This window comes from Mus pahari, chromosome 14 (assembly GCF_900095145.1).
Source record: "Mus pahari chromosome 14, PAHARI_EIJ_v1.1, whole genome shotgun sequence".
NCBI classification, from domain to species: Eukaryota; Metazoa; Chordata; class Mammalia; order Rodentia; family Muridae; genus Mus; species Mus pahari.
The window spans coordinates 22,531,125-22,558,251 of NC_034603.1; the positions used below are offsets into that span (position 1 = coordinate 22,531,125).

At 38.7% G+C, this 27,127-nt stretch overlaps 2 protein-coding genes across 10 annotated transcripts in view; both read left to right on the forward strand.

Moving 5' to 3' along the window:
• Fnip1 (folliculin interacting protein 1) overlaps positions 1–3,759 on the forward strand; it is a 76,861-nt gene extending 73,102 nt beyond the window's left edge. Inside the window, exon 18 of one of the 2 annotated variants that reach the window (XM_021212294.1) lies at positions 985–3,759. In XM_021212294.1, coding sequence (XP_021067953.1) covers positions 985–1,063 — 79 coding nt within the window. In that variant the 3' untranslated portion in view covers positions 1,064–3,759. The remainder of the gene's footprint in view (positions 1–984) is intronic. The other variant, XM_021212295.2, reaches the window with a different exon arrangement.
• Positions 3,760–8,732: 4,973 nt separating this feature from the next.
• Rapgef6 (Rap guanine nucleotide exchange factor 6) overlaps positions 8,733–27,127 on the forward strand; it is a 172,188-nt gene continuing 153,793 nt past the window's right edge. For 6 of the 8 annotated variants that reach the window (XM_021212287.2, XM_021212288.2, XM_029545917.1 and 3 more), the window contains exons 1-2: positions 8,733–9,006; positions 26,276–26,346. In XM_021212287.2, coding sequence (XP_021067946.1) covers positions 8,938–9,006; positions 26,276–26,346 — 140 coding nt within the window. In that variant the 5' untranslated portion in view covers positions 8,733–8,937. Of the gene's footprint in view, positions 9,007–26,275; positions 26,347–27,127 lie in introns of those variants that run through there. The other 2 variants (XM_021212289.2, XM_029545918.1) reach the window with 2 other exon arrangements.

Genomic DNA, 27,127 nt, shown 5'->3' on the forward strand with positions numbered 1-27,127 from the left:
GATTTATATTCTGTCAGTATGCTGTTGTGCAGTGTGCAGCTAACATAGCTTGAATATTTCTGCATATGGATGCATACTGCTAGATCTCATTTTAAGGGTTGTATAGCCCTCCTTTATATAATTTACAGTTTACAATGTTTGCTGTTATAAACTAATGCTGGAATGAAAATAAATTTTGGCCTGTGAGAATAAGTTCCTGGGAGTAGAGTGTTTAATTGAAGTACATACAAATTATTGTACACATAATTCTGATAACACTAATCTGGAAAGTACGGTCTGAACAAAAGGCATCACTTATTAAATAACCAGACTTGTAGCATACTTTTACAATTGTTACTCCTGGTCTGGAAAACGGCATACTTTTTTTTTTTTCAAATTCCTTAAACAAGTTAAATCTAACTTTTTCTAAATTTATTGACAATTTTTCTTTTTCTGAAAATTTGAGTTTATTTGAGTTTTTAAATTTTTGTGTGAGACAGGGCTTCCCTTGTAACTTAACTTGACCTCAAGCTTGTGATCTTCTTTTCTCAGTCCCCTCACTGCAGGATTACAGATGTGTGTATAATTTGAATTGTACACTATGCACTCTTTGAATCATTGTGATATGATGTATTTTCAAGACATTTCCATTACTTGTAGCATTTATTATAGAAACTTTTGGTTAAAAGCTCACACAGACTATTATTTTATTTCTAGTAAATTGTATTTCTTGCACATCTGTCCCTAGGTGAATGGCAGGTCAGCTGTGGTGCTTTCCTGTGTCTGTGCCCTGGCTGCCTTTGCATTTAGAAGCATCCATTCCTTTGAATCTGTGGTGCTACTGTTGGTGAAATTTTCCAGGTGTTATCTTTAGCTCCTTGCCCTTTTGCTTTTGTCCAGGATAAGCACTGTAGTGCTGAGGTTCACTGGCCATGTAGGAGTGACTCTAAGATTCATAGTTTGGATACAGAAAGCCTGAACTGAGTTGTCTTTTCTTTATTTCAGGATCGAATCCAGTGACCTTCCTCTTCTGGCTGCAGTAGCAAGCACCCACTCTCCATATGTTGCTCAGATACTCCTTTAATGTGTCTAGAGGATAACTTTGGTTTAAAGTTGAGCAGAAACCAAGGAGACAGGCGCAGTCTATCTATGAAGCTGTTGCTGTTCTGTATTGTGTTTGTCTTGTGCATTACGCTTTTAGGTGAATGCATCATCCCCACATTGTAGTCTGTATAGACCAGATGACTTTTTTTTTTTTTAAACTGGACTTCTGAGTAGTGGTAGATTTTTTTTTCAACCAAGTGAAACTAAATCAAAATAATTGGGGGTATGTGAGGGGTGGAATTTGCAAAAGCCAAAGTGTAACTTAGAAATTTCTGTGAATATACAGGAATTTCATACAAACTCTAAAATGTCACAACTCATGAATAGCAATAGTTGTCTTATGATCAAATGTCAGAAATCTTCATTTCACTGATTTTTAATTTTTATTTCTATGGTACAGAAATCTACAAGACCTTGATTTGTTTGTTGTTTTGCAATTCAGATCAACTAATTTCTAGTTATTTAAGTATTTTTTTTTAAAACAACTGTTAATTATGAGAAACTCAGAATGAGTGAAGATGTCATATGCCCATCCCAAGTGTACATATGTATCTATTTTTTTAAAAAAGCAGGGGTAGAAATACAATATTGATAAACATGCCTTTTTAAAAAATATTTTTTCATCTAGTATTGTACATAATGTTGAAATACTACCTTCTGATGATTTTTCTGTTTCATGCATTCTAAAATGTATTTAAAGCCAATCTTTTTGAGGCTCAAGGTTCTAGATTCCCTAAGAATACTACTTTTTACCATTTGTTTTCTAAGAATAAGCTAATTCTTATCAATATTTACATATTAATTTAATAAATAAAAATTAAATTAAAAAGTGCACCAAAGCAATGGCAAAAATACTGTATTTTTTAAATATGCTCAGGTGGCCACAAACTTCAGTATCGACCATTATAAACCCATATGAGCAGAATATTTCATAACAATCCTCAATTTACACTAGTAGAAGTAATAACTTTAAAAATTGTTCTTTAAGTGTTCTTTCTTTCAAATGTTGATTGCTTTTCAAAGCTTTCCCCTTATCATTTGTCATTGTCTTTGTATATAGTGCAGATTGTTGCTTGTAAGAAAGGCAAATAAGGAACCAAACTCTTGTAAGTAATGTAAATAAAAAGGTGGGTAGATCATGTTTTCAATATACTCTACTACCTCAGTTTACTTGAATACTGAATTAGAGCTTACTCTCTGCTTGTGTGGGCTAAGATACACATAATGCTAGAATTAAAGTTGGTTTCTGTTTTCATTGACTAATTCTAAATTGTTTAGCTCAAAAAAAAAAAAAAAAGAAAGAAAAAAGAAAGAAAGGAAGAAAGAAAAGAAGAAAGGAAGAAAGAAAGAAAAGAAAAATATAACCCCCCCCCCAAAAAAAAACAACCCTACCCATATGTTCGGTTACTGAATAATTTTATTATAATATATCCATTCTTGCTATTTAAAATTTTCAGTAATTAATGAAAAATTTCTGTGGTTTATAGTCTTCAGAATCTTGAATTTATGTGTCTGGTTACATTTATCTTACTCTTTATGTGTGTTCAAGAGAATTCCAACTAGAAAAGAATAAATAGAATGTTTTAATGGAACATAAACCCCAAATTTAGGGTACCTACAGTTGGCCCTAGATCTGTTTGTTGGTTCCAGTTAGTACCTGGGCCTCCCATGGATGACTTGGTGCCAAAGGGTTTTTTTTTTAAATAGATGTGGAGATTTTGGGGGGTTTTGTTTTGTTTTCTTTCGTTTTTTATGTCCTTGTAACCCATTTGTTAGTGGAGTTTCTCTGTTGTATTCTGTTAAATTCAGTGAGTAGATTTCTGTTAGAATTTAGAATCTGGGAAAGTTCCGCTGTGGGCCATTGTACATTATTTTTTGATTGTGGCTCAGAATAATATGTGTAGCAGGTAGCTAATGTTTTGGGATGTTTTCTTGAACATGGAACTTTTCATAGTTCTATTTGAAATCTGTCATTACTACTTAGTAATTCTAGTCTTTAATAAGTGAATGGCTTGTGCACCTAATATTCTCAAAACTCAGCTTTGCTGGAAAGGCCTATAGTTTCTTAAAAACTCACTAGTCCTTATAGGATTCCTGAGTTTGTAATACTTTTATCATCATATTCTTTACTTACTCAAAGCCCAAGGAATGAGCTGCTACTTCACTACAGTGTGGCTGTGATAAATGTGAAAAGAGTTTTGACCTGTTTAAAATAATTTTTCAACTACTTAATGGTACAGACAAATATGTGCTACATAATAAAAAAATACCTGTTTATTGTTACAGGAAAATAAAAAGGGATCTTTTATATTATAGGATTAAAACTAATTTTCTGTATATGTTAACTAATTGATTTGATTTTAAATATCTTGCATTTATTAATATGTCTTAATTTTGAATTTGAAAATATTAAGTGCAATAAACATACTACAGATTTCATTTTGTTGCAATTGGCACACAGTGCAGATGATCACTAAAAACAATTTGCATAATGCCTCCATCCGGTAGCTGTCTTATGAGAATGTTCTGCTTTCTCTTAAGTTATTTAGATGATGAATATATACAATGTACATATTTGTTTGTTGTTCTGAATACATTTCTCAAATGTACACCTGTATTATAATAACCTCCCAGTTCTAGGGGAAATTTGTGCAATAAACACTGATGTCAATTTGATGGGTAATGTTTGTGTTTTTTTCATATTTTAATGAGGCATATGTGACAGTTTGGGCTCTGGATATAAACCTAGATTAACGAGCATGTGACCTTTCTGTAGTGACAGAAACTGTTAATACTTCATTAGATTGTGAGAGTTAAGTAAAATTATGATTGGACACATGCCTTTANTCCCAGCACTNGGGAGGCAGAGGCAGGCGGATTTCTGAGTTCAAGGCCAGCCTGGTCTACAAAGTGAGTTCCAGGACAGCCGGGGCTACACAGAGAAACCCTGCCTCAAAAAAACNAAAAAAAAAAAAAAAAAAAAAAAGAATTTAGCTAAATGCCAAGAATTTTTGGCTGCTACCTTTTGCCAGGTAATCTGAATAGTTACCATATAATGTTCAGAGAAATTTTAATATATGCTCTTGTAATTGTAATTTTAGTGTCCAAAATACCATGGTATATTCATTTATATACCCAACTCTATTCATATTGATAAATTGAAATTTTAAGTCCAAACCAAACCCAACCAACCCAAACCAACAGGTCACCATGTAATGCTATTTAAGAACATTTTAAGTTCAAAACAAATGACCATGAGCCAGGCTGTGGTGGTGTAGAGATAGGCAGATCTCTGTGAGCTTAAGGCCAGCCTGATTGTAGAGTTAGTTCCAGGACAGTGAAGGTTACACAAAGAAACCCTGTCTCATAAACAAACAAATAATACAAAAAAACAACACAAAAACAAATCAGATGACCATTAAATACACAATTAAACAGGTACAACAACATGGGCTATTGATTTGGTGTTTTGCCCTGCTTTGTTCTCTGATTTTGGATGTAACTCTGAGGAAGTGTGTCCTCTTGCTGTGCATCATGAGGGATTCAACCCTCTATCTATCCTTGGCACCTGCTCTGCAGCAGTTATTTAACCCTGACTAGGTTCGTTGGGAGGCTGTCTTCCTTAAGTTAGGTTGAACTGAGTTGAGTTAAGCCTTGAAGCAGCACTAGACCAGAACTTAGTTTCATATATTAATTATCTATGTCATTTTTACATTTAAAGAGGAGTGCTGTTTTAAATCAGTGACATAGCAAACACTTGAGAAGTAAGGATCAGTTATTTATAAACTGTTCGTATAAACCTTAAAAATGTAAAATTCCTTAGTATGGAAGACTGACTTTGCTATGAGAAGCCCTGTAAAATACAGAAGATTTAACCTAGTTATCTAAAGTCAAAGTCTCCTGTAAAGTCCTACTTGTCTCTTAGACCAGAAAGTTTTCCCAGGTATTTGGGGTGACAGGTAACACTATCCAAAGTTTTTTTATCTGTGCTTTTCTGTGTGGAAGGGGGCCATAGAGCAGCAAGGTAAGACCAAGCTCGTGCTGTAGGCCAGTGTGGACCTTGAACTTGCAGCTTATCAGGTGCGTGGATTTGTCATGTCTACAAATTATTAGGCAATCTAAGCTTGGCTGTTAGTAATTTTCTATTTTAAACTTCTAGGGGATAGCTAGACTAGCAGAGTTTGCATAAAGTTAACTAGCTTTAGCAGGCTGCCAGCAGGGGTTTATTGTTTTCTGTTTGTTTGTAATTGGTCCTAAGTTGATTCAAGATACTTTTCAAAATAAACCATCAGGGGCTTGAGAGCAGGTTCAGTTAAAAGCACTTGAGTTTTATTCCCAGCACCCTCATGGTTTGCAGACATCCATAACTTGTTTTAGGGAATCAGGTGCCCTCTTCTGGTCTGCAGGGGCACCAGATATGTACATGGTGCACATAATGCAGGCATAACATTCATACACACAAATAAGTTTAGAAAAGTAAAAGGAGAAAATAATATAAATTTAAAATAATTTATCGGATTTTTATTATATTCCTTAGTAAAATTTTTTAATTTCATTAAAACTATCCAAATTGTTCAAACATGAACTTATATTTTAGAGAAATCATTTTCCAGAAGAAATAGAAGTGGTTTTGTTTGGATTGTGGTGACAACATACTGATTCACATGAAAATCTTGAAAATCCTGAAAGCCCACTATTTCCATACAGATGTACAAACTGATGTTCAGAGATGCATTAAATAGTGTCAGGGGTGAGTTCATAACATAGTAGAATGCTTGCCAGGGGTTGGGTCCTCAACACTGGGAAACAACTTCCTTTCCTAACTAAAAGTTGAATTCCAGTCTGATTGCCTGCAAAGTTCAAGTTTATAATGATCAAGATTTATTATTTTTTTCCCTCTTTCACAATTTTAAGAGGGACTGGAGAGATGACTTGGCAGTTAAGAGCACTGGCTGCTCTTCCAGAGGACAGGAGTTCAATTCCCAGCACACAAGTGGCAACTCACAACTATTACTCCAGTTTTAGAGGACCTGGCACCCTCGAATAGACATGCAGACAAAATATCAATGCACATAAAGATAAATAAAACTTAAGAAATATTAAGATGAGACGACATTAATCTTCAGGTGATTAACTTTTGAGATCTAGTTTATATGCTATATATAAACTTAAAATATACATTATATAAAAGTGATGCAGATCACTTGCAACACTGTCCTAGTTACTTCCTATTGCTGTGAGGGAACACTGGACAGAAGCAACCTGGGGTGGAAAGGGTTAGCTTTCCTCTTACAGGGCAGAAAGCTGGAGGCAGAAACTGAAGCACAAACTGTGAAGGAGCAATGCTCACTGACTTGCTGTTTGCTTGCTTAAAGGACCCGGGAGCACTTGCCCACCCCCAGTGGACTGAGTGCCCCACCTCAGTCAGTCATTAATCAGGTAAATGCCCCCACACAGACTTGCTTACACTTCAGTCTGATGGAGGCATTTTCTCAATTGAAGTTCTCATCCCAGAAGACTTAGCATGTATCAGTTGAAAGAAAAGTTAAGCCGCACAAGTACCGTATACCTTTTTCACAATTTATATGTATAGTGGCTGAACCATATGGGGCCTTTGTGCCCTAACCTCAGAAAAGATGTGCTAATAGCCTGTTGTAAACCTCAAGTTTGGGTAAGCTCCAGAGTCCAGTGGAAAATACAACACTGTCATTACTCTGAAACGTTACAGCCTGAACTCAACTGTTGTTTTTATCAGGGATTCTTACCTTGCCAGAGAAAGGTACTGTGAACCACTATTGGAAAACATGTCTACTAAGACACTACGTTCCCTAGTTGGCTGATACTCCTGAAAATACTACGATGTACTTAGATGTGATTACAGCCCTCAATTTTAAAATTTTTGTGTAAATGAAATGCCAGAAGGTGGAGGTTCACAAGGAATGGTGTGACTAGTATGGCCCACCTATGCTCTGATAAGAACAGTGCAAAATAACTTTCCCAAAATGATGGATTCTGGAATTCTGAAAGTTAGCCTTTACTGCTGAAATAGCCTGATAGTCAATTTGACAGAATCTAGAATTCCCCAAGGAAATAAATCTCTGGGCATGTCTGTGAAGAAGCTTCTAGATTGGGGTAATGAAGTTAGGAAAAAGCCACTCTTCTGTCTCATGGGCCTGGGGTCCTGGACTGAATAAGAAGGCCAGCTAAGCAAGAGCATTCATCATGTGCTATTACCTGACTGTGGACAAAATGAACAGCCACTTGACATGCCTGATGCCATGGTATGGCAGGAAAAGGCACTTGCTACCAAGATAATCTGGGTTTGATTCCCCAGGACCCAGATAGTGAAAGAACACTCTCCTATAAGATGTCTCCATGAGCACAGTGGCACATGCCACACACAAACTAAAAAACTAAACAATAGGCTGCAGAGATATCTTTGGTTTATGAGCAAGCAGTGCCCTTGGAGAGGGGCTGAGTTCAGTTCGCAGCCCTCATGTCCATTGATTGACAGCCTCCTGTTACTTCTGGCTCAATCTGGGAGCCAAAATAAACCTTCTAGGGTTACTTTTATCATAACAGGAATAATAACTGATAATCAGTTTTTGCAGCTTTTCTTGTTCCAAAGAACAAGTAACGAAACTGAAGCTGTCTTTATTTTGTTAGAGACTAGAATGTAAAATTCAATACAAACGGAGTGGAGAGGCTTGCTCTGAGCACTGCTTAGGTTAAAGCAGCCCCCACCCACTCACTCTCACTGCCCAGATTTTAGTCAAGGTTGTTAGATCAGGATGGAGGCAAGTGGAAATAAAAGGGCAGATCTACCTCCACAGAAGTTTTGTCCTTTCATCAGTTTCTCCACGGGAGTGGAGGCTGCACAGGTGGTATTGGGGGCTTGTAGGTTCTATAGGACAGGGGAAAAAAAACTTCTGGGATATAAGATTTCACCTGCAGGTCGGTTCCCCAACAGTCTCAAAGTGCTAAATACCAAGTTGGCATGCCGATCTTCTCAGAAGCAGCAAGGATTCTGACAGGTGTTATCTGTCAAGTTTCGAATCAAGAGTTCCTTAGTCCACCTGAGGCTTTTTGGTCATTAAATCCTTTAAAGGAAGATCCTAAAATTCTGCACACAGAAGCCAAGACGATCTGGTGCATGCTAGGCCAGCAAGCTACCCTTTGAACTATAGCTCTAGTGTCCAAAACGCTTTTTTCTTTTTTGAGGCAGCTTTCACTATCGATTTCGTGGTTTGTTTTTGCTTTTCAAAGTCGCGAAGAATACGCCGCAAGGGTGCGGTGGGCTAGGTGCGCAAGTACAGCCCCGAGATCCGTGGCTTGCGGTACGGTGCGTGGGCTTCCCGGCTTGCTGAATGGCAGCCTCGATTTCCGCGGGGCCATAAGAGCCCCGCGGCTTCCGGACTCGAGCGCTAAACCAAAGCACCTTCCCCACAGCTCTGCCCCATAGCCTATTTTTGGCGACGCCCTCGTAGCATTTCCGGAACCTCAACCGGAAGCTGGGTACGCGGAAACTACACTCCTGGAACCGAGGCGGACTCTCGCGAAGAAAAGCCAAGCCGCTCATTCTCCGCCCCTTCCACGCCCAACTCTTTACGTCACGGCCAGGCGGGCGTTGGTGTGCGCGTCGTGCGCATGCGCTCTCGGCCAGTCTCGCCCCCGCGCAGGCGTCTTTCTGGCCAGTCGCGCGTGGGCTGAGGCCCTGGGCGGGCGTTGCGAAGACTTGTTTGCTTGAGTTTGGACCCTGCGACAGTTCTCATTTCCCTCCCGGTGGGGCTGGCGTACACCCGGGGCTGGAGAATGGGCAGCTAGACGCAGGCTCGGGAGCGTGTGGCTGCGGACATGAACTCGCCCGTGGACCCCGGCGCTCGGCAGGCACTGAAGAAGAAGCCGCCGGAGCGGACTCCTGAGGTAAGGCCGGGCACTGGCGAGCACTGCTCGGCCCGGACCTGGCCGTGGCCGCGCGGGGGTGATGAGCACCTTTCCTGCCGCTTCCTGTCGGGGACTTCCTTGTACTTGTGATAAGAAAGCACCGTTACTGTTGACTGGCTTCTGAGTTTGTGTGTGCTCAGGTGGGCTGGAAAGCAAGCTGGCAATTGGGATGTGTAAGAGACAGTTCGTACCATAGCCAGTGTGTGCTGTGCGCTCATCTCAGATAGTGCACAGTTGCCCCCCAGAAGACAGGTTTCCAATGTCGCGTATCAGAGTCTGCGTCAGCCAGATAGTAAGTCCCGTGGCGGGTGATGCGTGTTGAGTGGTTCCCTAGGTGCTTTTCCCAAACTTTCCGTGGGAAGTTTAAGATTATTTGGTAAGTTTTCTTGGTTTGAAGACGTCTCTATAATATTAGTGGCTAGGTGTATTATACCAAAAAATAAAAATAAATAAGAAAGCCCAACAGCGATGTAAATGCAATGAGTCGTCTTGTTTGAAGTTGAAGTAATTGAAATGAAATGCTTTAATTTGTAGTCACGGGAGTTTCAGACTTAGAGTGCTTTGCATAGAAAGTCTCAAACTTTGGGCTAACACTCTGGGACATGACATTGTTACAGCCGTTATTGAAGCTGTGATGAGTTCAACTTGCTTCCTGAAACCTTGATCTTTGCATAGGAACAACGCACCTGCCTACCTCTTTCCAGGGGCTCCTTTTTCCTACTTACAATTCATGAATCAGCTTTTCTGTGGTGATGATTACCATTATAATGTGCATTTTAAGTTTTATTTACGAACATTATTTAGATAATGAGAGAAAACTCTTGTTTCTCTTCAGGTGCCGAATTGCTTAGTTTGAAATTGAGTCTTTTTAAGTAGAGGAAGTTTTCTGAAACTGTTGGGGAAGTTATGCTTGGTCATGTGGGCTGCGTTGAGGACTTTTATCTCGTTTTACTGGAATAGCAACATTGTTGAAGGGAATATTAACTGCTTGGATTCATTGGCTGTATTTTTGAATGAGTGTAGAATTTAGGTTACTAATAAATCATTATCCAGAGTGCTAGTGATGGTTTATTTTGACAAAGAATTCTATGAAATTCTCACAGGTTCGTTTCTGCTGTCAAAAGATTCTCATAGTGAACTTGTAAGAGTCTATTATAAATATATTAATTTGGTAATTATTCATTGCCAACCTGTTCAAGGTTCTATGTTGTACATTAGAAAATTTTAGTGGACACAATAGACAGGTCTTTCTAGTTCTTACATTCTGATGGATTAAGGAATTGAGAAGGTAGGTGATAAATATGCAGTATGCTAGCTAGTAATGGCTATTTCCAATAATAGGATAAGAAGAATTGGGGAAAGGGAAAGTAAGCCATTGTCCTAGGTAACTTGACTTGCTTGTTGAACGAAACTGGGTATCCCTGTGTAGCTCACAGCAACCTGGAACCATAACTTGTCGGCACTTTGCTTGTATGAAGATGGTAGTGATCCTCACCATACCTGGTTCAAAGATTTTACTTGATGAACACTCTATTGATGCATATGAATGGGATTATTTGCAGAGTTTTATGAGGAAGAAAGCTTTTGCAAACAGAGGAAATGGTCATTGCAAAGACCCTGTGATTAGAGTGTTCTGTTCACACATTCCAGGATTAGCAGAGAACTCTTGAATAGTGGGCAATGAACCAGAGTGGGTAGAAAGTCCTAGATGGTGCTGCAGGATAGGACACAGCATGTAGGACTTTGTAAACTGAGGGTTATTACTACTACCACTGCTACCACCACCACCACTACAACTACTTTTATCTGCAGTGAAATGGGTGAGTTACCATCTGAAGGTTTTGAAGCAGAGGAATGAAACTGTTTTGTTAGATTTTCAAAAAGACTGTGGCTGTTGCGTAGAGTGTAGACTAGGTGGAAACAAGGGTAGGAGCAGGAAGTTAGACGCTATTGCATAAATGGGGTAAGAGATGATGATAGCTCAGACTAAAATGACAGCCATGGAGATTCTGAATAGCCAACAACTTCTGAAAATATTTTTAACCTTTAGCCGAGAGCCTTTGTTAATAACATACTAGGTATAGACTGAAGGAAAAAAGAATTGAACATGGTTTCAGAGTTTTGGGTCTAAATTATGGAGTGTTGAAGTTGTTACCAAAGACAAGTTGAAGAGTTGTCAAAGAAATGGCCTTGGATGTCACGCAGTGGTACAATGCACACCTAGTGTCATGAGATCCTGGACTGCATCCTCAGCACCACAAAACAGAAATACAAGAGATTTACCAGAGTTGATTTTTGTGAGGGGGAATATCACAAATTATGTTTTCAATATGTCTAATTTAAAATACCTGTTAGAAATTTTGGAGTAAACATTTAGCACATAAAAGTTATAGTTCTAAGAGAAGGCTGGACTAGAGAGTTAAAATTTATAGTCATTGGGTTGTAGATTATTTTCAGTTGGGAGAATTATGAAATTATCAATATAGAATGTATACATAGAGAGTGGAAGAGGTTAAAATTTACAGTCATTGGGATGTAGACATTTTCAGTTCTAAGAATGTATGAAATTAGGAATATAAATAATATACATAGAGAATAGGGGTCACACATCATGATCCCAGCACCTGGGACTCTGAGGAGGAAGATTGCCATTGTTTCCAGGACTGCCTGGTATGAGTGAGGATGGATGTGTTTGGGTGTGACATGTCTTAGAAAAAAATGTTAGAATAAATAGGTAGATTAAGAGACAGAGGGGCTGGAGAGAGAGCTCAGTGGCTGAAAGCACTTACTGCTCTTCAGAGGTCCTGAGTTCAATTCTCACCAACCACATGGTGGCTCATAACCATCTATATTGAGATCTGATACCTTCTTCTGGCAGGCAGGCATATATGCATATAGATCACTCATATACATAAAATACATAAAAAAACTTCAAAAAAGAGAGACAGAAACAGACACATACACACCCAGTGTATAGTGATGTCATGGAAGCCAAGTTAATAAAAGTGTATGGTCTAGGAGTGTAGTTAGTTGTAGAGCATTTGTCTGTCACATATGAAGCCTTGGGCTCAATTCTCAGGGTAGGATTGGGGAATTCTATTTTTAAAAGCTACGCATGATAACACATGCCTGGAATACCAGCATTTAGGAAGTGGATGGAGGCTATAGCATTAAGAGTACCAGTCCGGGCTGGTGAGATGGCTCAGTGGGTAAGAGCACCCGACTGCTCTTCCGAAGGTCCGGAGTTCAAATCCCAGCAACCACATGGTGGCTCACAACCATCCGTAACAAGATCTGACACCCTCTTCTGGAGCTGTCTGAAGACAGCTACAGTGTACTTACATATAATAAATAAATAAATAAATCTTAAAAAAAAAAAAAAAAAAAAGAATTTTAAGAGTACCAGTCCAGTCTGGGCTACATAAGACCATGTTTCAAACAAACAAAAACCAAAGTTACAATGGAAGGGGATAACATTTGTGTATTAAGCTTAATTTAGTTCCTTTTCCTTGAATATATGCTGAGTGCAAAGCATGTGAAAATATACAAATAGGCATCATTATGGTTTGAATTTCAAATCACCTCCCCCCACCCACACACACATACAGGCTTCTGTGTTTCAATACCTTATCCCCAGCTAGTGGCAATGTTGTTGGGAGGTTGTGGAACCTTTGGAGCAGATGTGGGTCACTGGGGATAGGTCTTTCAGTCATAGTTCAGCCCTACTTCTAGTCCAAGCTTGCTCTTTTCTTATTAATCACCAAACATCTGAGGAGCTTTTGCCTCACTCTCTACCCCTCTTTACTCACAACATAGATGGACCCACTTTAGCCATCCTGCATTCCCGGTGGTGGTGGACTGATAGCCCCTGAAGGTAGAAACCAGAAAAAGTCTTTACTCCTTTAAGATGCTTCTGGCAGGAAGCAAGTCAGAATGTAAATTGCCAATACAGCGGTGTGTTTGTTTTTTAGACAGGATCTCACTATGTAGCCTAAACTGATCTCTAAACCATTATTATCTTCTTGTCTCAGCTTCTGAAGTTCTTGGATTATAAGTGTGTGCCACCAGACCAAGTTTAGAATCAGTGTTTTTTATAACTTTGTAATAAATCTTAGTGAACTAGACTCTGAAGTATGACATTTAATATCTTTCTAAAAGTTTTTTTACTTCTCTAGCTCTTTGTCTTACTTTTTGGATCCAAGTTTCACAACAAATTGTCTTTCCTGAGCTCTCTGATTTCCTTTCCCATTTTTAAAAAGGATTTCTTATGGGAAAATGTGGGCTTAAGTACTGGTCTTGTTAATTAAAAGTGTTCTAAAACCACAAAAGCTATTAAAGAGATATGGATTCAAGTAGAACACCTAACTAGCATGTGTGGGACCTGGACTCCAGCCCAGCCAAAGACAGGTACACAAGTCTATAGCACTAATATTCAGCCAAGCTGAAACTAGTGGGTTATTTGAGCATACAAGTTTAAGTCTAACCCAAACAAAGTAGTTGAGACCATGACTCAAACAAAACAAAACAAAACAAAAAAAAAAAAAAACAAACAAAAACAAAAAAAAACCAAAAAAACAAAAAAAGGCTTTACTGCATTCCAAAATGTTCCCTGAGACTTCTAGTAACTGCCATAGTTTCTTAGTATTCTGTATACTGTGATGTTTGCACAGGAACAGAATGGACTAATGATGTGTTTCTCAGAATGTTTTGTTACAAAATGTACAATATATCTGTAAATACATTAACACTGCTTATGAACCTAGGCTGAATAATTTCCCAACTCAGGAAATATACTTAAGTTCACTTTTTATTAATAAATACTACGTCAATCTTTCACATCTTAAATTAGAACCTTCAGAACTAGTTTATAGGCATTGTTATTTATACATAGCCCATGTATTAATTCTGATACATACACAGAGATTTGAGATACTGTGCATCATGCCATATTCTCCATCTCTGCTTTGCATAGTATATATGTGGTGTAATAACAGCCTTGGAATTTAAGGGTTTGTTTTGACGATAGGATCTATGTAGTCCAGACTGGCCTCACTTTCTGTATAGCCAGTACTGACCTCAAGCCTGATGATCCTCCTGCTTTAGCCTCCCAAATGTTGGGACTCCAGGCTAGCATGGTCATGACACCACCCATTGCAAGTCCTAGAATTTTTATTTACATGATACCATTTCAATACTGGTATCTAATATTTTTGTATGTGTGAACTTTTCCTGAGAGAAGTAAATGACTGCTCACTCCAATTAGGTTACCAACAACAGGACAAAGTAACAGTTCTATCCAAGTATAGGCCTACTATTATGTGGAAAAAACAAACAAAAATAGCTGCATCACTAAAAAGTCTGATTGCAGTGTGGTTGATAACTTCCTCATAAATCCCTCACCCTCCTTGAGTTAAACTTCCACCCTTTATATTCTCAGCAGGTGTGCCCAACCACAGCCCATGCTTGCCATGACTGGCATAGAATACAGTCCAAAACAAAACTGAAAACTTACTTAAAAAAATATGATCCCCTCCCCCAACTTCCTTTAAAAAATAAAAATACTTAGGTTGACAAACCTGCAAATTTTCCTATTTTTCTAAAAATTGAATAAGAGCTGAAGAGATGGCTGATGATTAAGAGCCCTTGCTGTTCTTCCAAGTGATCTGTCTGTGTTATTTTCCCAGTCCCCTCATCAGGTAGTTCACAATCACCTGTAACTCCTGGTCCAGGGGATCCAGTACCCCCTTAAGTCTTTGGCATCTTAAAGCACATGGTATACACATAAATAAAACAATTCTTAAAGATGAATAGCATACAGTCATCATAAAGAAGCTGAAGTACCTTGTAAAATATCTGGTTGTGTTTGAAAGACAATTCAAATAGAATAAATTTAGTTATAGTTTAGAATAGAAATTCCTTTTCTGTATGGCTTCAAAGCTTTTTTTTTTTAAAGAAACATCAAAGAGTATTAAAAATAAATGACAGTTTTAACTTTTTAGATTTTTTTTTTTTTCAAAAAAGAGTTTGTAGGGAGCTGAGGAGAAATGCTATGAGTTCAAAACCAGACTGGCCTATAGTGTGAGACCCTAACTCAAAATGAATAGGGGGAAATTTTGCCAGCCAAAATTTCATGCTCATTTGGGTGCTAGTACAAACTACCTCCAATTTAAAAATAACAAAAAATAAGACCTACAATTATTTCTTAACCTTCAGATTTTAGAATAATGGTCTGTGACTCTAAACCTGTAGAATGGATTTTTTTCCCCTGACCTGGCAAAACACCACTGATGTACTTGAATCATTTTTGAGTGAGTCACTTGGCACACTCTGAAGGTGGCTGAACAAAGATTCCGCTGTGTGTTTTTCCCAGCCAGTGTACATTCAGAGGGTTCTTTGGGAGGTGGGAGGAGGTATTTATATTTCTGGACCCTTTGACCTTCATTTGTAAATCCAACTAAATATAAAAAAGCAACTTCAGATCTAGACGAGATCTTTATTGAAGAAAAGCTGGGGGCTAGAGAGATGGCTCAGTGGTTAAGAGCACTTGTTCTTCCAGAGAATTTGAGTTCAAGTCTCAGTACCCACGTGGTGGTTCACAACCCTCTACAGCTTTGTTTCCTGGGGATTCCTACCCTTTAACGGACTCTATAGGCACTAGGCACACTCCACAACCATAAATTCAGGCAGAACACCCATTCATATAAAGAAGAAAAAACATGGCCAACTAGGAGTTCGGACCATGTGATTTTTGTTTCTGAGATGGTTAAGAACTTACCTAAATTCTCCCAGAAGGAAAAGCAGCCAGCATGATGAGCTTCATGACATGAGGGTCTTTGGAAGGGATGTAGTGAATGTGAGTGCTATGAACTGTTCATCATTAGACAAGCTGAGTTAGTTAAAGTAGGGTGTGGCTGAACATAAAAAACAGAATGGTGACTTCTGGCATGGCAGTGGAAGCTATCATTCATGCTACCACTAATCTTTCCCACTCCTGTCTACCACTAGAGCTTTTGGACAAGTGCATAGGGTCAAGAATTCACACTGTTGGGCTGGAGAGATGGCTCAGCTGTTAAAGGCTAGGCTCACAACCAAAAATAAAAGAATCCACACTGCGATGAAGTGTAATAAAGAGGTACACTGTCTTAATTAGGGTTTTCATTGCTGTAAAGAGCTACCATGACCAAGACAACTCTTAAAGTGAACAACTTTTAATTAGGGATGTCTTACAGGTAGTTAGAACAAAGCTATCTCGAAGCCTACCCCCATAGTGACATATTCCCTCCAATGACGCCACACCTCCTAATAGTGCCACTTCTTGAATCAAGCATATTCAAACCTTCACATTCTACTCCCTGACCCCATAGGCTTGTTCAAACACATAAGTCTATGGTGGCCATACCTAGCCATAGCATAATACAAAATACATTTAGCCCAACTTCACAAGTCCCATAGTCTATAACAGACTCAACAATGTTAAAATCTCTTCTGTGATTCATGCAATCTCCTAACTGTAATACCCTATAGAATCAAAATAGAAAAGCAGATCACATACTTCTAACATCATAGGATATATATATTCCAAAAACTTCATGGTGAGGAAATACTATACCAAAGCAAGACCAAAACCAGCTGGACAAACTCCATCTCCATGTCTGATGTCCAACTCCTTTCTGCTTTGTTGACTACAGCACAATTCTCTTTGGCCGATTCACTCCCTCTTAGCAGCTTTCCTTGGCAGGTTTCCCAGGGCTATGGCATCTCAAATATCTTGGGGTCTCCAAGACAACTTCAACATTCCAGCTTTTTGTTCCAATGCCTGGAGCACATGATCTTCTGGGCTTCTTCAAAAGGCTTCAGTCACATCTCTAGCTCTGCCCTCTGTATCACACTCTAAGCCCTGGTTGACTCCATTCCACTGCTGTTGGTGTTCTTGGTGTTCATCTCATGGTATTGGCAGTTTTCCACTGCAACTAGACTTTACCAATAGTCTCTCACAGGCTCTCTTCACAGTGCCAAGCTTGAGCCATGTGGCTCTGGCTTTAGAGTCAAGAATAGAAGAAACTACTCGGACAATTGGTACTGGTTAGTTGGAGCTAAGAAATTGGTGGTGATAAGAAGAGACCAGCATCACTGAGGTGAAGTCTTTGCATGATCCCTTTTCAGTCCTTGGCTGTCAGCTGTAACTGAGGCTTTACCTTTACCAATGGCCTTCTCTGGCCTCACACAGTGCCAAGCCTCAGCTTCTTTTCATGACCCTTTATGCCTTCAGAACTATCTCTGGAAAACAGCTTCTTTGTGCTCTCAGAAGACACTTCTAAGAAGATTAAGCTCTCTCAAAGCCCACCCTCACAGTGACATACTTCTCTAATAAAGCCACACCTGCCCCAAAAAGGCCACACCTCCTAATAATGCCACTCCCTGGGGTAAGCATATTCAACCTGCCACATACACTTCTAGGATTTAATACTTTATTTATGTGGTACTGGAAGCACAGTTTGAAATGCACCAGAAGAAAGATTACTAAGCTAGATCAGATTTGGTAAATGGAATAACATAGCAGTGTTGTTCCTAAAGGAGGAGATCCTAACCTACAAATGGGTTTCCTTGACTTTGACTTGTGCTAGGTTTTGGGTGTTGTTTGTTTTGTTTTTAAACTATTCTATAAAGTTAAATACCTATTAGTAGGAAATGACCAAAGATGTGGACCCATTTTTCTAAGCTAATCCTAGTTATCCTGGAAAAAAGAATTTGATGTGTGTTTCTTTGAGGCTGTCTTTGTGCCCTAGATGACCCAGAATTGCTGGATTCGAATGTACAGAGATCTTCCTGTCTCTGCCTCTTAAGTGCTGGGATTAAAGCTGTGTGCCACCACACCTGTCTGTTTGGAGACTAGAAAATAAAAACGTTTCTGAATTTAAAACAAACAAACAAACAAAAAACCCAAAAAACAACAGGAAGAAAAAAAACAAACCAGAATGGTTAGCCTAGCACATGTGGCAGAATGATAAAAGAAAAAAGATAAAAATATTGCTCAATAAATTTCTGTGCATGAGGGTTGGAGGGGGTCAGTTAAACTGGACTTCTGTCTTTCCTAGAGCTTATGCTGTTGCTGTGTTTCTTAGGTAAATTGTGGTGTCTAGAAATGCTGTCTTCATTGATAATTTTCCTTGTTTGAACACCAGTGGCCTCTGCTGGCCATACTTAAATTGCACCCTGTGGCAGGTTCTCTCCCCTGGCAGAAGCTCTGGTGGGAGTGTTTCTCTCAGGTACATCAGAAGTGTGAGAAAAAGTCAAAGCACTGAAAGCTAAATAAGTAAAGGACATGTCTTCATACTTTAAAGATCTCCTGGTTTTCAATCACTCTGCTAGATTGATATGTCAGTGGTTCTTTAGTACACCACAGGACCTTCAACATTCTCAGGCTCTTTTGGAAGTATTGACAAATAGGTGGCTCCAGAGGTTGATGAGCTACTGACCTCAGGCTATCAAACTCCAGAATCATTTCAATTGATGAGCCATTGATAAAAGACTATCATTCCTTATGTACTTGCCTGCTTGGATGAGTCCCCTAACTCCCTGTGACCTCCAGCTTGCCAGCCTCTATCTGGCTCACTGTTCTCTATAGCTGCTTTCCTGGGCCTTCCTTCATCGAACTATGTCTTTGGCAGGCCTGATTGCAGTTTCCAGACCTGTGGTTCCCCATTCTCAGCTTAACGATAGGTTCCATCTCAAGATGGTACCTGACCCTGCCCTTGGTGTCTCATATAAAATGATGAAGTGGGACTTCAGTTTATATTGATTTTTTTTCCACCAAAGGAATTTGTTTCTCACCAGAACCTCCAACAGGATTTGAAGCTTACCAAGGCTTTGTACTTTTCTTGAGAATACATGCTTCTTGCTTGGCTTATCTTTTGCCCTTGCTTCTCCCATTCCCCACCTGGGAACCATGGCACAGATGCTATGCTTGCCTACTCTTTTTGGTTAATCACATGTATTTTTCTTAGCATTTTCAGATATTCTTTCACTCCCTTTATGGATTTCCTCCCTTTATGGATTTCAAAACTCTTTCCTGTCTTTTTTTCTGTTTGGGATAGTCTTATCTTCTGACTTATTCCATCTGATCAAATACCTCTTGCAAGTTCGGGGTGGTGGTGGTGGTGGTGGTGTTGGTGGTAGTTGTGTAAAGTGTCAAGAAGGGTCATTGGTATTTTAATACAGATTACATTACATTGAGTCACTAAATTACTTTGGGAGGCAGAGACATTTTAAACAGTTATGGAATTTTTCTACTTTGTAGATGTGCGTGTATACATAAATGTATGGATACATACATGTTCATATGTTTGTGCATGCATGTTCTAAGTAGTATTTTATTTATTTGGGTGCACATATATTTAGGAAAGTTACTTTCTCTGCTGAATTAATGCCTTATCATAATACAGTGATATTTCTTGTCTCTTTTTACTTTTGACCTTTGTTTTTTTGTTTTTGTTTTTCTTTTGGATTCCATTTTAATGGAAGAAGTATTCCATTCCTTTACTTTGCATCTGTATGTGTCCTTAGATTTGACCTGGATTTCTGATAAGCATATAGAGTAGTTTTTGTATTTAATCATTCTCTGTGTGTTTGGGAATTGTTTGTTTTCCTGTAATACTGAGGATTGAGCCTGAAGCCTAGTACATGCTAGGGAAGCACTATACCTCCAAGACTGTTTAACTGGAGACCATAACTTACTTAGATTCAAAGTAATACTGGAAAGGTATGGTCTTACCATAATCATTTTGTAATGCATTCTCTAATTTTGTTGTTGCTCCTATTTTTTTTTTCTTTCTCCCTTTCTTGTAGTCCTTCTTGATGGTTTAGTGCTTTACTTATTATTAGGCTCTAGTAGTGTGACTTCAGTCTTTGCTTATTACTTTTGGTTTGTATACTATAGATTTTTTTCCTTATGGTTTCTGTGATGCATATAAACATCTTTTAGTTTTAACTATTTTTAAATTGTAGCACTTGAACATGAACATAAAGGACGAACAAACCAAAGGAACAGTTGTTTTAATCTAGACACGGGTAGGACCGTGCTAATATATATAGTTTATGCACCGTTTTTAAGCAATATTAGAGCATCTGGATATGTCTGTGTAAGCACTCTCACTAGTCAGTTTTATACTTTTCCATGTTCTCTTATTTGTCGATCTCTTGTAGTTTGAAGAACTTCCCTTGACCATTCAAGATGTATCCGATGGGACGATATCCTCCTCTTGCTTTTGTTTGTCTGGGAATGATATTATCTCCTCAATTCCATACAATATTCTTTTTAAAAAACATTTATGTATGTGTGAGTGCGTGTGTGTGTGTGTGTGTGTNTATATATATATATATATATATATATATATATATATATATATATATATATTTGTGTGTGTGTAGGGTGAAGGCAGACCATGTGTGCCACTGTGCACACGTGGAGTCAGAAGAGTACTTGGAAGAGTTGGTTTTCTCTTTCCATCATATGCATTCCAGGAATGGAATTCAGGTTTTATCATGCTGGGCAATAGGCAGTTGTTTTAAAATTTCCCTGGCCTGGACACTGTTCTTGATTAATGGTGTTTTTTCTTTAGTAATGTGAAAATTTCATGCCACTCTTTTCCTGCCTTGTAAGATTCCTGCTAAGACTGCTGTCATGAGAATGGGGATACTTGCATGAGTTATTGATATATTTTCATGTACAGTCTTTTAAATATTTATATGTACACATGTGTTTTGCTTCCACATATGTCTTACACTACTTGTGTGCCTGTAGAGGCCAGAAAAGGACATCAGATGCCTCTGGAACCAATTTACAGATGGTTGTAAGCTGTCATGTGGGTGCTAATAAATGAACTCAGTTCTCTGTAAGAGCAGCTAGCTAAACCATCTCTCCAGCTCTTAATATCTTTTTTGTCTTTTATTTTGAGAGCTTAACTATGGACATATCTTGGGATAGACTTGCTTTAGTTAGATATAACTGGTGTTACCTTTGATCTTTTATTATATATGGATATTTGTATCCTAATACAAATTCTGGGTTTTTTTCACTCAACATGTTTTCTACTTTTTTTTTTTTTTTTGCCATTTTTAAATTCTTGAGACCCTGTAACTTGAATATTAGTTATCTTCTTTACCATCACAAAGGATCCATAGTTTTTTTTTTTTCGTGTATTTGTCATGTATTTTTCTCCCGTGTGTGTGTGTGTGTGTGTGTGTGTGTGTGTGTGTGTGTGTATGTACACTTTGGTACTTGAGCACAATTTAAGCCTAGGTTTGTCTCATGTAGATTCTATGTATATCATTTGTAAAGAACCAAGAAAGTATAGTTGTTTATCTGCAAGCTTCTGCTTGGGGTCCTGTAGGCCCTGATGCCTCATCTTTAGCTCCACATGTCTTTCTGATGTTTATTATATGACAAGTGCAGGATTCAACCTTGTTCAGAAAAGAATCTCTTTGGATAGATCTTTGATCCTTGGGCTTTTATGTCATACCAGTAGCCATCAGTACTTGTAAGATGAGTAGTACTTTAAACCCACATACTACCAGCACAACACATAGTGTCCTATGACCAAGGGTCACAGTGCTATGAGCTATCTGTTGCTGAGGTGGACTCCTAGCCTAAGATGACTGCAACCAGTCATAAGTGTTAGTCTTCTGGTACTGGGACTCTTCAGAGACACTGTCTGATCAGGCTAGCACTAAGTTAGTAAGCATATAGCTTTGTGCTTACTATACTGTTCCATGAATTGAATCTTATACCACACTGTGTTGCCACATGTTGGGATAGTATTGATGAAGGTTCAGTCCTGGTCCACCTGGCTGACTCTTATGCCTGGTCAGGCCTTACATGCTGAAGTTTAACAATCTCAGGTGCACTGAGGTCCATAACTGCTGGTAGTGAAGAATGTGTCTGTCCTGCTAGTGCATGGACCTGCCTGGCACTTTGGCAGTTTAGAGTCCTATCAGTTAATACTGACTTGGCAATATTGACTGCCTGAGGTTGGAAATGGGTAGTAGAGAGAGACAGTGCCTTGGCTACCAAGATGCTGTTTCATACCTGAGTCTCTCACAGCAATAGAGAACTACTACTTCAGTAGATTAGATGTGCTGTGGAACCCAGTCTAAGGCTGGAAACAATACAGCTGAAGCTGGAGTTTTGTTTTACCCATACACAAATATCTCCCTGTTGCAGGAGCCAGATTCAAGGCTCTATGTGTAAACTTTAGCCTGCATATAGGGCATTCAGTTTCTACAGGTGTTTGGTCTCACTTTGGGCCAGGCATAGAACTCTAGGACAAAGCCCTTGGCTAGCTTTTATGCTCTGTTCCCTAGCAAATGGAATTTTATTTTTCCTCTACTGCCTGAGGTTGAAAGAGGTAGTCAACCTCCTGACCTAAGCATAGTTGTAATGGATAGTGGACTGCTGTCAGGGGTTATGTGACTTTGCCTAACACTGGGTTTCGTCACGGCAGGCCTGGTACTGAGTATCAAGTCTAAGATATGGGTTTAACTTCTTCACTGTACCCTAAACAAGAGCCCATTGAATATATCTACAATACTGTAGGTTTGGATTGTTTGAAGGGTGCAGGAGAGCTTGTTTGTTTTAGGATGACAGTGACTCCATCACTCACCTTCAAACAGAGAAGTCACTGATCAGCATTAGAAAGTCTGGTCATGCTGTAGTTAACAATGGGGATATGTTCTGAAAAAAGCATCATTGGGCAATTTTGTGATTGTGTGGACTTACGTAAACTCAACATAGTACAGCTAAATCACTTTCTGTGGCATCTTACTAAAGTTAAGAAATGTAGTAAACATGAGTGAGGCTTGTGCCAGTATAACATGGTATATGCTATTTGCAGTGAATTTTATTTGGCAGTCTTATGGATGAAACCTGAAGCCTTATGCGTGCTAGTTGGGCATTTTACCCCCTGAGCTATATCCCTAGCCTTTGAACTTTTTTTTTTCTCTTAATGTCAGTACAGGCATACTCTCAAAGAATTATGTGAAATAGTTGGGAAGAGATTTCAGTCAGTAATGTGTTTACCTTGCTTGCAAGCGTGAGTACCTGATTTTAATCCTCAACTCATGTGAAAAATCAGGTGTGATAGTATTTGTAGATTCTCGTTGTTAACCATGCAGTCAACCAGCGTTAATGAATTCTAGGCCAGTGAGGGAGACTATGTCACCAGTAATAAGTAAACAAATAAACGGTAGCACAGGAACAACACTCAGAGTTGTCCTTTGGCCTCCATATGTACAAATGTGTGCATGCATGAGCATACACAGCATCAATATAAGGTATAGTGAAACAATCTAAACCAATGATGGAGTCACTTATCATAATCAAGTATTAATTATTATATATAAAACTGTGTTGTTGTGTTTCTATACAACTGTCAGGACAGAAGCTCTGTTTACACAAGAATCACACAGACACACAAGTCTGTATTGCCCTATGACATTGTTACAGCTATAAGGTCACTAGACAATAGGGATTTTTCATCTCCACCATAATGAGGCCACCATTGTGTATATGGTTGCTAACTGCAGTGTGTGACTTCACTGTTTTGCTTAGCGAAATCTCTTATTCCCAGTCCTAACCTGGCCTTTGTTCTAATGCTCTGAATAGTTTCCATAGTACTTTGTTGGTCCAGGTAAAGAAACAGGTGCTAGTGGTTTGGGGTGTTGTCATGTCCCAGATGGTTACTTTTCTGTCTTCTTCCCTGCTTCTTCTTTCAGCCTTCATCCATAGCTTTCAAGTACACTGTAAGTAATTAGCATCCCCTTTCTAGCATTTGAATTTGTGACTGCAAACGAGATTCTATAAGACTTTCAGTTTGCCTCTATTGGTGGTTTTTCATTTTCTTTTCTTTTTTCTTTCTTTCTTTCTTTTTTCTTTTCTTTTCTTTTTTTTTTTTTTTTTTTTTTGGAGCTAAGTGAGGTTTGCTAGGATAGATTTCTTTTGCATATACCAAGAAGCCTAATAGGTCATGTATTTCCTCAATCTTGTCTCATAGTTGTTAACTGGTACAGAAGCCCCAAGAAAGTCTTTGATGTATTGGAAGAACTGGCATTTAGTAAGCATCCTAGTTCTTTTGCTTTTATCCCCAATTAGTATGTTAATAGAAAAATAATGTGGAGTGACATGGTGTCTGCCTGTAAACCTAAGCATCAGTGTGTGAAGACTTGCCTGTAGGACTTTTTAAACTAGACCGGCAACATGGAGACATAATCCCTAAGATTCTGGGCCTGAAAATGCATTTTCCCCCTAAACTCCCAAGTGTTGCTAGTTTAGGATTTCATAGGACTATTACTACATGCACCAGAACTCAAACTCAATTCTGCCACCCCCTGTGCCTGAGTGGGCTTTTGGGATAGTCTTATTATGGAACCTTGGCTGACTTGACATTCATGATGTAGGATAAGCTGGTTTTGAATTCAAGGGGTTGATTCCAGGACCATAGTGGATACTACATCTGTAGATTCTCAAGTTCCTTATATAAAAGTACTTTATTGCATGTAACCTCTATACACCCTCTCATATACTTTGTAGTTTCTCTAAATGACTGGTCACTAAAAACTATGTAAGTAGTTGCTATTCTATATTGAAGTACTACATAAAAGCAGCTCTATTTCTCCCTGGTGATGAAGATCAGTTTATTCTTTCCAATCAGCAGCTGCCCTCACCAGTTGCTTCTTAGGTCCTAGAGTTTAAAGTTACTCTGCTAGCAGCTTGTAGCTTGTAGTTCAGTAAGAGTCTTGTACTGCTCTTTTCCTCAAAAACTGTATACACCCTTAAGAATCAAGATCTCTAAACCTGCGGAGTCACACTCAGAAATATAGATGTATTTCTTATGGAGTAAACTTTTACTTGACTTCTTACTTGAAATGTTTTTTCCTTTTAGTCTAGTTACTATTTACCTGAAAAAATTTTTCCTTTTTTGTTCGTCTTTTGTTTTCCCATTTTGAGGCAGAATTTCTTATGATGCAAATTTACCTCAAGCTCCCTATGTAGCTGAGGATGACCTTGAACTTCTGATTCTCCAGGTTCTACCTCTTGAGTGCTATCATTATAGTGATGTGCTGAATGCAAACCTCTGAAACTGTCCACCCTCGAAGAACAAAGTAGTAAACCAATGACAAGACTTCTTCAGAAGGTGTATGTGTGTGTGTGAGGTCTGTGTGAAGTAAGGGACTAATGACACCAGGACATATAGGTAGTGACAACTCTTCATACTGTATTCAGTTTGTGTGGACTGTTTCAAGCCCCCATCACAGTTGCAGTTTCAGACAACATAGTCGCTGGAGCTAGGTATCTTCAACTAACTGAACTAGTAAATGTAGTCTTCTGATTTTAAGAAATAGTTTGTTTTCATGTGGGGTGATACTAACTTATGGTTTTGCCACAGGGCTAGTTTAATGTTCCTACTGTATCACACCATAGTCCAAAAAAAAATCTAGATCTCTTTAATTATGTATGATTTCATACTGCTTAACAGAAAGAACAAACAAATGAATCAGAGGTAGTTTGTACCTTGTAGTACTTGGTAATATAAATGCCAGAAGGTAGAAAATAAACTCTGAAGACTACATTGTAAGACTGAACCTGCTATTTCAGTAAAGCTGTTACAGGTACCCTGGGTACATAAGGACATTCCTTCCAAAGGAAAAAGATTGTCGGGATCTCAAATTTAGGTCAAGAGTAAAAGAGACTTACCAAGAACCTACCTCAAAGTCCTAACAATAAAACCAATACATGAAAGACATTTTTTTTTTATTATTGTTCCATTTATTTTGTAAGTGTTCAGTGCACAAGTGGAGGCCAGGGAACAACTTTTGGGAGTAAGTCTTTCCTCCCACCATGTGTGGGAACCAAATTCAGGGTTTCAAGCTTAGCTGCAAGTACTTTTTTTGGGCTAAGCATTACTAGCTCTATGAAAAGTTTTTCATTAAAGAGAATGATATCAAAAAACAAAGGCAAGGGAGCTGGAGAGATGGCTCTGCAGTTAAGAGCACTGGATGCTTGTCCAGAGGTGCTAAATTCAATTCCCAGCACCCACATGGTAGCTCTTTTGTAAAACTTGGAATTCAGAGGTTTTGGGGGCCCTTGTATAGTTAACAGAGCTCTGTCTTAAATGGTTGGGGTGCTTAAAAAGATTTGAGTGAGGAGGATGGGTCATATTTTGGAAAGTAATCTAAAAACCTTTGTGTTTCACAGGACTTAAATATTATTTATTCTTATCTCCATGGGATGGAAATACTATCAAACCTCAGGGAGCATCAGCTCAGGTAAGTGTGATTGGTTTATCAATCTGTGCTATATAGTTACTCATTTGTTCACCAGGTAACTTGTTAAAACACCTTTTACAGTCATCCTATCTTAGGCATTTGAAGTACTTAGACTACATCTCTAGTGTCCCAGAGTTTGAAAGCACAGTAAGAACTGTGTACAGCCAGGTGGAGTTGGCCCATGGGAAAGCAAAGGCAGGCAAATCTCTCAGAGTTCAAGGCCAGCCTGGTCTACAGAGTAAGTTTCAGGGCAGACAGGGCTACACAGTAAAACCTGGTCTCAAAAGAGAGAGAGAGAGAGAGAGAGAGAGAGAGAGAGAGAGGAGAATCACCAACAAATTGTATGCTATGCAGAAATAAGTACTGTGAGTATAATGTATAATACAGCATGGTGATGTGAGGTCACCTATTAGCTGCTTGAATTTAGATCATTACTAAAGACCTCTTACAGAGGTCTTTGGCCTAGAAAACAGGCCAAAGAAGACTTTTGTTTCTGGTACAGAATGAAAAAATTATGTAGAATACATTAGTCTCAGGGAGCCAGATAACTTAGGAATTTTTGTAAGGCTAGACATAGGAGTTTCTTATCCCAGCTTTTCTTAGTGTGATAGTTAAGTCTCCATCATAAATGCTGCAGTTTTGTCTTCAATAAAATGGGCTGATAACTTTGTCTTTGTTACAGTGCTTTTAATTAAATGAGACTAACTAAAGCAAAGAACTATGTTCTCGATTTGTGCCAGATAGTGCTGTTGCCCTAGTTTTCTTTCTGTTTCTGTGATAA